The 12237-nt window shown below is 43.5% G+C and overlaps 1 protein-coding gene across 2 annotated transcripts in view; it reads left to right on the top strand.

Moving 5' to 3' along the window:
- Nucleotides 1-12237, top strand: part of zfyve1 (zinc finger, FYVE domain containing 1) — a 76025-nt gene that overhangs the window by 32854 nt on the left and 30934 nt on the right. For both annotated transcript variants that reach the window (XM_072264357.1, XM_072264350.1), the window contains exons 4-5: nt 5655-5761; nt 6745-6853. In XM_072264357.1, coding sequence (XP_072120458.1) covers nt 5655-5761; nt 6745-6853 — 216 coding nt within the window. The remainder of the gene's footprint in view (nt 1-5654; nt 5762-6744; nt 6854-12237) is intronic.

Raw genomic sequence — 12237 nt, 5'->3', positions numbered from 1 at the left:
TGGACACCACGTCCTGTACGTAATCTGTTTTTATATAATTCCTGTGTGGGATAATTTGGATTCAACTTGAAGCATGTGGTGGAAAGACATTCACCTCCATCTCCTCTTTATTTGTCCTTGAACCAGCAATACCTTTTCACAAGTAAGATCTCATTAAAAACTTTAAAGGAAACTTCTGTCTTGAGTGATTTTTTTTGAGGTGTTTACCTCACTACATAGCTTTGTATGCCTGCACAGTGAGGGCAGTTGAGCCTTCAAAAGTTTTGCCCGCAGACTGGAGACATGTCTGAATGCTGTACATGGCAATGTCAACTGGAGCACCTTCAATCGCTGAGAGCTGGAAGTCAGGTTAGAATGTGGTGCATTGATTATGTTGTTGCAACACTTGAGTGAATGCATGATTAGCAGGGCTGCAGCACGAGCCTGCGCTTGAGCTGAAGCGGCAAGAATGAGAGCGTTTTATGCTGAGTGCAAAGTTGGGATGCAAGTGGAGGTAGCTCATACAGTCATGGAGAGAGGGCATGTAGAGGCGACATTAAATGTGCTCAGGGAAAAGCTTGAAGCTCAGGCTGCCTCAGGGGCAAAGAAGCAGTAGCTGACTTAGACAGTGACGAGTCTACAATTTAAATCAGTTGCTGTCATGCTAATGCAGATTACTAAACAATATGTCCAAACACCTTTTGGCTATGAAAGAAACAGTGCTCTAGCTCTACAAGGAGAAGCTGTCCACACCACACAGCTAGCATGCTCTTCACATAGTCCAGGTATTGACAGTCAAGGTCTACAGTAGCAAACACCCACAACACCCCCTTCTGCACTTTATCACAAGAAAGACCTCAGTCAAGAGTTGCTAATGATGTCAACCCTATCTGGACAGTCTGAACAGGACACTTTCATATTTTGTCCACAACAGTCCTGAGGAGACATCAGATTGCTTGGAGGGAGAGAAAGTTTAAAAGAAGTGAGTGGGGGCAGTCGACATATTTTGCGTGTCACAGTCCCGAGGAGATGCTGCATTGTGTATAATTAAGTACTTGGCAAAGTCCAATAAAAGGAAGTTAGGTTTAACCGGAGAGGCCATTGTGTGAGTGGGGAGTTGAGGCTCTTTGAGACTTCAGCGAGGAGAGGCATAGGCCATAAGTAGACTTTTTTTTTGTTATTTATTCTTTCTTTTTTATTGCACATTTAGAAGAGTGGGGATGCCAGGCAGGATAGTGGAATGCTCCTCTTGCAGGGAGACCTCCAGTAACACTGACGACTGCACTCGCAAGTAGTGCATCCAGCTGCAGCTTCTAACACACCTTGTCAAGGTGTTGGAGCTGGAACTGAATGAACTCTGGTTCATTTGGGAGACTGAGGGATTGATAGACTGCACATACAAGTAAGTACAGTACTGTGCAAAAAGTCTCAGGAACCCTCGCTGTATAGGTGCCTAAGACATTTGTACAGTACTGTATTTGCACCCATGGTGCAGGACACTGGTAAATGGTGACTGTCAGGTGGGGGAAAGGGAATAGGCAGCCAGTGCAGAGCACCCCTGTGGCTGGTCCCCTCAACAACAGGTACACCATTTTGGATACCACTGTCGGGCGGAATGACCTGACAGAAGAAAGCCACAGTGGTCACTGAGGCTTTGTGGCTCAGAAGGGAAGCGGGTGAAGAGGCAAGCGAAGTGACAGGGGATTCGTTGATTAGGGGAACAGAAAGGATGTTCTGTGGATGAGAGTGAGATTCCTGGCTGGTTTGTTGCCTCCTGCTGGGTGCCAGGGTCAGGGACATCATCGATAGAGCCCCCAGTGTTCTAAGCGGGAGGGTGAGCAGTCAAAGGTCGTGGTTCATGTTGGTACCAATGACATGGGTAGGAGAGGTGACGGGGTCCTGCAAAGTGAGTTCAAGGTGTTAAGTGCTAAGTTAAAGAGCAGGATCTCCAGGGTTGTGATCTCAAGATTGCTACCAGTGCCATTTGCCAGTGAGGCCAAAAATAGGAAGATCGTACAGTTTAACACGCGGTTAAGGAGTTGGTGCGGGGGGGAGGGCTTTAGATTTTTAGATCATTGGGCTGTCTTCCAGGGAATGTAGGAGCTGTATGGAAGGGATAGTTTGTACCTGAACTACAGGGGGAGCTAATATCCTAGTGGGAAGGTTTGCTGGTGCTGAATGGGGGAGGCAGGGGCTTAAACTCGAGTTTAAAGATGTCATTAAAAACCCTGTTTAACTCACTGCGCAGCTTTGTATATGTGCACTGCAAGGGCAGTGGAATACCTCAATCTTTGCCCCTCTTATAGGGTTTAAAAGAAATTTGCCACAAAAACCCCTTGATTGTATTTTACATCTTCAAAAAGCAAGGTTATTGTTGTAGAACCTTTTTTCAAAAGCTACTGTGTTACATGAGATTCTGTCGATGCTGGAAAACTGGAGCAACACATACGTAGTGCTGGAGGAACTCAGCAAGTTAGGCAAGATCTGTGGAGGGAAAATAATAGTCAACGTTTTGGGCTGAAGTCTTTGATCTTTCACCACCAACTTACTGAGCTCCCCCAGCACCATGTGTGTGGTATTTTATTAAATTGTGCACATGAGTTTGAACCTGTAGAGCAATATTGTATTGGGCTTGCACTGAGAAATGTGGAACCATTCCAATCCTACTGGAGCTGAATATTTGATGGGCAGTGTGGATCAAAACAATGCAGAATATGCTGATCTTAGGAAAATGTGTAGTTTAGTCCCTAAACAATGGAAAACTGCAGTTGCACAAAACATTAGCTACACTGTAGCTGGAGTATTGTATGCAGTTCTGATTGCTACACTATAGGAGGGATGTAAGTAGCAATGGAGGGAGTATCAGGCTGTAATCTTGAGTGTGGAGGGTAGAAATTATAAGTAGAAAATGGATAGTTTTGATTTATTCTCTCCTGAATGTAGGAGGTTGAGGAGATGGCCTCATGGATGTCTGTAAAGGTTTATATATAGCCAGGAGAGTCCAGAACTAGAGGGCATGGGCTTGAGGTGAGAGGGGAGAAATTCAAAGGAGATCTGAAGGGCAGGTTTTTCTACACGCAGGGTGAATATTTGGAGTGGAGGAGGTGGTTGAGGCTGATGCAATTACAACATTTAAAAGATGTTTGGCAAAGCACTTGGATACGAAAGGAGTTGAGGGTCATGGGCCTAATGAAGCCAAATTGGTGTTGAGTAGGTGGGCATCAAGGCTGGCATGGAAGAGTTGGGCTGAAAGGGCCCTTTTCCAGTATAATTCTGAATCTCTGACTTGTGCTTGATTATACTGAGTTGTGATTCTGGCTTGGTGTTGGCTGGATGGAGACCAAGGAATTTATTTAATGCAAGTTATTGCCATCATCCTGTCTATGTGCTTCTACTGAGGTTGTACAAATTCTTCCATCAATAATTGTCCCTGCACTTTCTCTTTCCCACTGCCTTTAAAGAGAAGGACCATTAGGACTGTAAATGTTCTGATCAACAATCCTTCGTCAATTTTGGCAGCAGTAACCTTTATCTGGCTATTTAGCATAGTGATTCGCACAGTATTTAGAGTACAGGCAACCTGGCTTCAATTCCTGCCATTGCCTGTAAGGAGTTGGTAAGTTCTCCCTGTGACCGTGTGGGTTTCCTCCAGGTGCTCCTGTTTCCTCCCACAGTCCAAAGACGTGCTGGTTGGTAGGTTAATTGGCTAGGATTAATTTGGGGGTTGCTGGGTGGCGTGACTCGAAGGGCCAGAAAGGCCTGCCCTGTGCTGAATCTCAATTAAATAAAAAGAAAATATTCAGTTTGTGAGATTTTTCTGCAGTTCTAGTTAGCATGTACCCATGTAACCTTTGTGACAAATTTTGTTCGGTTAGTAAGATGACAATTGTGGTGAATGTTGTAAAGTTGATAAGGTGGTACAGAACAATAAGTTCACTTGTAAAGAAATAAAAGATTGCACAAAGACACTAGTCAGTGGAGATTGTAACTGGATGCCAAACAGTTGATTAAAGTGAAGTGTTGCAGGTTTTGAGAATAGGAGCAGTGTAAATTATCACTGTGGTGCTGTGGAGATGGGTTCTGATTTGGGGATGTCAACACGGCTTTGTGTATAGAAAAACGTGTCTGACAAATCTCTTGGTATTCTTTGAGGAAGTAACCAAGAAAAAAGGAGAGGTTAGAGTGGTTAGCTATTGTCTGTGTGAACTTTCGACAAGGGCCTTCATGGCAGGCTAGTCTGGAAGGTTAGATTGCATGGGATTGGGAGGAGATGTCTGACTGGATTCATAATTGGCTCTCTGGTAGGAAACAGAGCATGATAGTCGAGGGCAGGCCAGTGTCTAGATATGTCAGAGCGGTTGGTGCTGAAAACGTTGTTGTGTTATGATTTACATAAATTATTTGGATGTGAATGTACAAGGCATGGTTAGTAAGTTTGCAGATGATGCTAAAATAGCTGGTGTTGTAGATAGTGTAGAAGGTTATGAAAAATCACGGAGATCTTGATCATCTAGATATGTGGGCTGAGGCTAGGCAGATAAATGTGAGGTGTTGCACTGGGGAGATCAAACCAGGGTAGGAGGCGCAGTGAATGGTAGGGTCTTGTGGAGTGTTATGGAAGAGGGACCTAGGAGTGCGTGTGCATAGTTTGCTGAAAGTGGAATCACAGGTAAATAGGGTGATGAAGATGTTTGGCATGCTAGACTTCATCAGCCAGAGCATTGAATACAGGTGTTAGGGTGTTCCATGTGGTTATATAAGACATTGGTGAGGCCACATTTGGAGTATTCTGTATAATTTTGGTCACCCTGTAATTGGAAAGATGTTATTAAACTAAAAAGCATGCAGAAAAGATTTACTGCGATGTTGGGAGTCTGAGTTAGAGGATCTATAGGTTTGGACTTTATTCCTCGAATTTAGGAGATTGAGAGGTGACTTGATAGAGATATACATGATAATTTGAGGCATTGACAGGGTGAAAGTACATAGTCTTTTTCAAGGGTGGGGGTGCTGAAAACAAGAGAGCATAAGTTTAAAATTAGCAGCAAGACTTTTAAAAGGACACTAGGAGTAGCTTCTTCATGCAGAGGATGTTGTGCATTTGGAATGAATTGCTAGAACAAGTGATTGAGACAGGCACATTAGCAACACTGAAAAGCCATCTAGTTGAGTACATGGATAGGAGAGGTTTACAAGGCTATGGGCCAAATAGGAGCGACAATCTGCATGGAAGAATTGGGCAGAAAGGCCCTTTTCTGTGCAGATTTGAAAATGAACATAATAATCCAAAAAGTAGATGTTGATGTTTAAAAAAAAAGATAAGCAGTATTCCTTTATTTTTTAACATCAAAGCATTGAATATCACCGAAGTAAATAAATATTATGAAATATGTATTCCAATGTAAAACATAGCAGTTTATTTGTGTTTTAATTCAGACAGAAATAGATGTAGGAGAGAAATGGAAAGGGTACGTTTGGAATTACTATAGCATGCCATCCAGAATGGGAACTTCAAAAACCTTTTACGAAAATAATAACCTCTGATAGAGTTCCCTGAATCGTAAAACATTTCAGTCGAGGTTATGCCCACTAGTAACAGTGACTGGGTATTTTGATACCATTAGAGAGGAAAGCAACTCGACTGAATAATCATACTTTCAAAAATTTTTCTTTAGGCTTTGAGTGAGCGTTTCTGTGGAGAAATAGCAGATGACCGAATGGCTTATAGCTGCTTCTTCCCTGATGAATATTTTACTTGCTCCTGCACATGTCTCAGCTGTGGGTAAGTGAATATCTATACATCCTGATGCAGGGCTTTGACTGAAAACATTGACAGTTCCTTTCTTCCAGTAGATTCTGCTCAAACCACTGAGTTCGTTTAGCAGATTGTTTGTTGATAATGATACCAGCATTTGCAGTCTTCGGTGTGCGTGTGTGTGTATGTGTATGTGTGATCATTCCATGGTCAAAGTCACTTAGATCACATTTCTTCTCCATTTTGATGTTTGGTCTGAATAACACTGAACCACTTGACCTTGTCTGCATGCTTTTATGCATTGACTTTCTGCCACACATTTGGCTGATTAGATATTTACATTAACGATCTTTATTTGCATTAAAGTGACCATTGAGTGTATACTGTTTTTTAACTGGCCAGAGGAGATTTATTGTGTTGCACATGTGCAGCATGGATGTAATTATCATGAAACCAGAGCCTTTGGGGCATAGATATTCCTATAAAACCACACAAACTTCAACAGTGCAGTCTCACTTTATGGTTGAGCTCATAAAGCAGTGCTGTTGAATGGGATACATTCATTGAAAGGATTAGTCTAATTTGAGCCAGGGCTTCTCACATCTTCAGTCAATGGAACTGTAAAGAAAGAGATGGATGCCAGATGCAAGGGTAGCTGTGATTCTTGCAAGTTAAAGAAAACTTTGTATTGCATTTTTGTTAAACTGATCATTTTTTAACTTTGTGATTCCAAAAAAGAGCCCAGAGGTTTCAGCTAGTCGGTAAATCCAGGTTGCTGCCAATGACTTTCAAATAGGTGGTGGTGGAACGACATTGAGAAAGAGTATATTTGTCCCTCTCTAGATGTTTGGAAGCACAGAAGATTTAAAAGAAAATATAAATTGTAATGGTCAAAAATGATGGGCATTTTCTCTTAGTCTGGCAATTGAAATTTTGTAGTGACAAAAGGAACCACTTTGAACACCCAGATATGGTGACGTGCTCAGAGTTATGTTGTTGGTCTGGTTTAGGGTTGGCTGCAAGAACAGTATGAACCATGCAAAGGATGGCATTCGTCATGAAGCTCAAAGCCGCTGCAGCTACTCACACCAATATGATAACAGAGTGTATACTTGCAAGGTGAGTTTGTTTTCAATTATACTTCTGTTGTTAAACCTAGCTTGCTGAAGAGATCAGTGGATATGCAGGGAAAAGGCAATAATTCTACATTGTAAAACAGTTCAGGACCAGCATATTTTATAAATTGTACTTGATTCATGCCTCGTAATTCCCTTCCAGAATTATGATGTAAACTTGTGTTTTTAAAAATCCTTATTGATATCTGTAGAATACCTATATTTATCAGTTGGTTTGACCCTTATGACAACTTCTCTGCCTGGAGATGTGCTGGGCCAGGCCAGGTGGATTGTTGAGGGATGGTTTCTGTTGTGTGAATTAGGTCACCGGAGCAAGGTACTTGTAGATATGAAGCAGCCTCTTTATTCGACAAAACAAGATACAGCAGGATCATATTGAGACGCTTTCATTGCAAAGCGCTGGCTGGCCCATGCTACCTGATATTTTATGTGCTAAACATCACAGGACAATTCCATATTTGCAATTCTCCCACAATGCTTTCTTTGAAACTACACACAAACTTCACACTTCCCAATTTGCATCCACACCGGACATCTATATGAATTTTAATCAGCATTATCTGGTCTATGATTCAAGGCTTTTAGGAACATATTGTTCAGAGCTGCATTTTAAATTAAATCTACAATCTACAGTATATTCAGGTTTGAAGATTGGTGGCTGAAGTCATTTGCTAGATGTGCTAAACCCAAAAATTGCTCTAACAGTCCCTCCTCTTGGCCCTCCGAAACAAAAATAAATTTGTACCAGGAAAAAACAACTTTAAAGGAGGATCTAATCAGATAGGGCAGCAGAAATGCTGCACCTCAGAAATCCCCCCCCCCATTACTTTATGTGCATCTACATCTACCCTATTATCCCTAATCGCTACCTACAAGATTGTTCCATAAATTTGATCAACAGTCTTTAGAAATGCAGCTTCGTTCATATGCCTGTTGGCTCTTCCCCTGCTGGCCGATTAATCTCATTCCTTGTCTTCACCCCTTCATTCTCCGGTCGTTAAAACTCTCTCTTCCCAGAGGCAACAGAACGATAAGTACATCAGATTCACAGGCCCTCTCATCGATGTACGGGAAGTGGTTGGGCTGATCTCTATTTGAGTGACTGCAAGGACTTCTCCCTGGTGGCACCCCCTTCCGAACTATCCAATCGATCACTGGCCTGACTGCTGAAAGGGGCCTGGTTACTTGTATTCACTCCCTGTTCAGGCTGGGGGTGACTGCCTTCAGATGCTGTGTGCAATCTTTCTCAGTCTGGCATGTCATCGAAGTTGTGGAACCTGTTGTCTGTGCTTTAACTTAAATCTCTCCCCATCTATTTTCCCCAGTATCTTTTTTATTCAATGCTATTCAACGAATCATCTACCTTCTAAACCAGCCTTCATTACAGAGTACTACTGCCATCACACTCAAGCATGCTATTCACGGGTTTCTGTCATGCTCTGGGTGTCTTCTGTCTTCCATCAACTGTGATCAGGTCTGGTGTGACCGGCTGGTGTTCATTTCTTAGATTCTCTGTAATTACACCCTTACTGGGTGCACTTGAGCACCTGCACTGTCTGTGAGAGCAACAAGAAGGTGAATCATACAGTTTAACCTGGGTCTAGTGTTTCTACTGGCTGCCTCGCCGAGTCTGCACACAGACTCAAGTGTTACTTGTTAAAAGTATCGTCTCTGGTCCTATCCATCTGGGAGCAACCCTTGCCCCTTCAGGCAGCATCCTCACCATGACCTGGTCGCCCGGCTGAGGGAGGACTATCTCCTTTCCCTCTGGCTCTCTCTGATCAGTAATGTGCTGCTGTAGCTTTGCTCGGTCTTTCAACACCTTAAGTTGGTTACACAGGTCTTTCACACACTGTCATTCTATCCCTGTAAGCCCCAGGCTCACCGTACCCTGTAATTACCCCATCAGAGGAATTGCATTGCTCGCGCCATCAATAATTCATAGGGGCTGAAACCCAGCGTGCAATTTGGGATTGCTCGTAATCTCATCAGGATTCCTGGTAATACATCAACTCAAGTCTTTCCCGTCTCAGCTATAGCTTTGGTTGTCGCTGATTCCTGATTGTTTGGCTCATCCTTTCTACCATCCCTGATCACTAAGGGTGGTAAGGTAGGCGGAACTGTTGTCGAATCCCTAATGCTTGGCACATCACTTCCCCTATGAAACGTGCTTCCTGATCAGAATCCACCTGGACTGGGGTTCCCGGCCTTGGCAGAATTTCCTGAACTAGAATCTCTGCAGTGGTGCAGTCCCTTGTTGGGAAAGCCTCTACCCACCGGGTGAAGCGATCCATAATTACTAGACAGTAGCTTTTCCCCCTGCTTTTGGGTAGGAGCCTCGTGAAGTCTATCTGAATGTTGCCAGCTGTAGCTTTCTGCCCTTACCAGGGTTATGCTGGGCACAAATGATACAACACGGCAGAATTTTTCAACATCCCTGCCCATCCTTGACCACCACCAGTCCTGCTGGAGAATTGTGATTATACTCTGCCCTCCCTGATGCATCACCCTATGATATCACTTCAGTAGTATCTGCCTTATACGTGGTGGGGCCACCGTGACTCCTTCCTCCCTGTGTATCCAGCTCCCATCTAGTCCCCCCTTTGCCCCTTTTCTCCTCCTTTTCTCCTCTTCATATCATTTTACTAAACTGGCTTCAGTAGTTTCTTCGTGGTATGTTCTTCCTGCTCTATTTCCATTTGGCTCTCGTGTGCCTCCCCCACTGTTAGGATGATGATCGTGGGATTCAATCCGGCGTTCCTAACTATCATTACTGTCTTGTGAACAGCGGTCAGTGCGTCAATTTTTATAGGATACTGCTTATGAGGTTTATGCAGGCCCTGCTCTATTTTAACTGGGTTTATCTTTACTCGACCACAATCTTACTTGAGTCTAGGCCACACTGCTGGGAACTGCTGACAAAGTAACCCATAGACATCATCCTGGCTTCAGTCTCTGATCAGAACAACTGCGGCTATGCTGGCTAGGTTGTGTACTCTGATGGTTGTTTGTGTTTGCTGCCCCTGACTTGTCCATATTATTTCTCCCTTTCCTGTTCCTGTAATGGCCCCTCCTTCCCTGAAGATGACTATTCCCAGGATAGTACCGTCATTATTTGTGCAGACACAGAAACACACTGGAGGCTGTACCTTGTCGATTTCGAGTATTTCCAACTCTGTTCTTTCTGATTTTACTCTTTTCCCTCTGACACCCGTAATATAAATAGCCTGCCCGGTTGTTGGAAAGGGTAGTTCAGTTATTAATACCGATGCCCCTGTGTCCACTAACACATGGCATTGCTGGTCCCCTAACAATCTGTTGTGTACATTTGCGGGACACCAGTGCAGTACACAGTGGGGGCCTCCGCCACATCTTTTTCTGCCCAAGAAGCCATTTTCGTCAGCTCTATGATCTGATCGATAGTCAGATTGGACAAACTGGGCGCTGATAGGGTGAGCGATTGCTTACCTGCCATGACTTTCGCCTGCTTTTCTTTCCTCTGTTTTTGGATACTGCCTCCAACAGGCCACAGCTGTGGCCTCCCACATCTATTCCAGCAGTTCCTTGTTACATGCCCTGGCTGCTGGCACACAAAACAAACCCTCTGTGAGGTCGCAGCAGCTGCATCCACTATAGCCACTTTGCCATTTCTCTTGCACTTGCTTTGGTCTATCTCACTGGCTCGTGAAGATATCACAGAGTAGGTCGGCTCTACTGCAATCCCCAAGTCTAAAACTTCCTGGTGGGCCTTCATTCATCATTTTCAGGAAGACTGGGTCATCTGTCCCTGGATTATCCAACCCTGAATATTCCTCATATGTTCGATATTTATGTTCTGCATAATCCATGGCTGTTTCATCAGCTCTTTGAATCAATGCCTTTATTGTTCCCCAGTTATTTTCACCCCCCCTCCCCCGGTCATTGCCTCACTTCCCCTTTAAAAGAGTGATATCTTTCTTCATTGCTGGCGTTCCTGTGTCTCCTGGGCCATACTATCCCCCATATTCCTCAGGCACTTCACCAACATTTGTATATCCTTAGGTTGCATCTGGTGAATTTCAGTCATTTCCTCGAGCCTGTGCCAGAATTCTGAATTCCCACATGTGACTTTAAGTGAGGGCAACTCTGACAAAATGTCGTTTCTCCCCGGAGGTGAAGGGCTTATGAATGGTAGTAATCAGAGTCACGGGCTGTCTCAGATCATCAGGGTTCTTGACCTGATGTTGCCTGACCTCAATATGTGCCATCGTGACAGGAATATCTGGGTAAAACCTCTCCCTGAAATACCTCCATACTAATGTCCACACTGCGCAAAATATAAATGATGGGTACCAGATAAGCAGTACATACTTAAAACAACAGAGTATGGACTCCGCAATCTGCCACTTATGAGCACCTGAACTGATGATGCCTGCTGTATTCCTTTGCATCACACTCGCAAGACACATATGCTAAAATGCAGCCCCCGGAAAGAGTATACACTTGCGTCCCGAACCTTCAATAACTACCCTTCACAACTGGTGGCTCCATCTTACCAAATTAACACACACAGTTTTGTCTCTTACATAAACATGCATGCACTTGTGCACACTCTCCTTTTATATCTATAGAAATGTGAGTGCTAATTTTAAAAATACTCACTTATTTAGACTGCTAAGGTTGCAGGCCACACGATGGGTCACCCAAAGGTAACCCTGTCCTGACACCTAATGTTGTTGCATGAATTGGGTCACCAGAGAAAGGTACTGGTAGGTATGAATCAGCCTCCTTATTCGACAAAACAAAATACAGCAAGAATCATATTGAGACACTTTCAGCAGAAAGCTCTGGCTGGCCCACACTACCTGATATTTTATGTGCTAAACAAAAAAAAAGGACAATTCCATATTTGCAATGTTTCCACAATGCTTTCTTTGAAAGTAGACACAAACTTCACACCTTCCATTTCGCACCTTCACCACAGACGTCTATATAAATCTTAATCAGCATTGTCTGGTCTGTCATTCAAGGCTTTTAGGAACTATTGTTCGGAGCTGCATTTTAAATTAAATCTACAACCTACAGTATATTCAGATTTGAAGATTAGTGGCTAAAGTCATTTGCTACATGTGCTAAACCCAAATATTACCCTTTACAGCTTCCACAATGCTCACATCAAGCCTTGAGTAGTGTTGCCCCTGGTTTGGGCCATGGATGGTGAAGAATCCATGTTTTCTCTTGTGCTCTTTCCATCTAAAATCTGTTCCTGAGGTCACAGCTTCCTGTTGAACTTTTCCCACTGGGTGCCTGGAGAGCTATATATTTTCCTTCAAGGCATGAGGGAATGTCCACTCAAGGAAGGTCAGATGTTTGTGGTTAAGTATCTCC

Source organism: Mobula birostris, chromosome 1 (assembly GCF_030028105.1).
Source record: "Mobula birostris isolate sMobBir1 chromosome 1, sMobBir1.hap1, whole genome shotgun sequence".
Taxonomy (NCBI): Eukaryota; Metazoa; Chordata; class Chondrichthyes; order Myliobatiformes; family Myliobatidae; genus Mobula; species Mobula birostris.
This window is presented reverse-complemented; position numbering and strand designations above follow the sequence as displayed.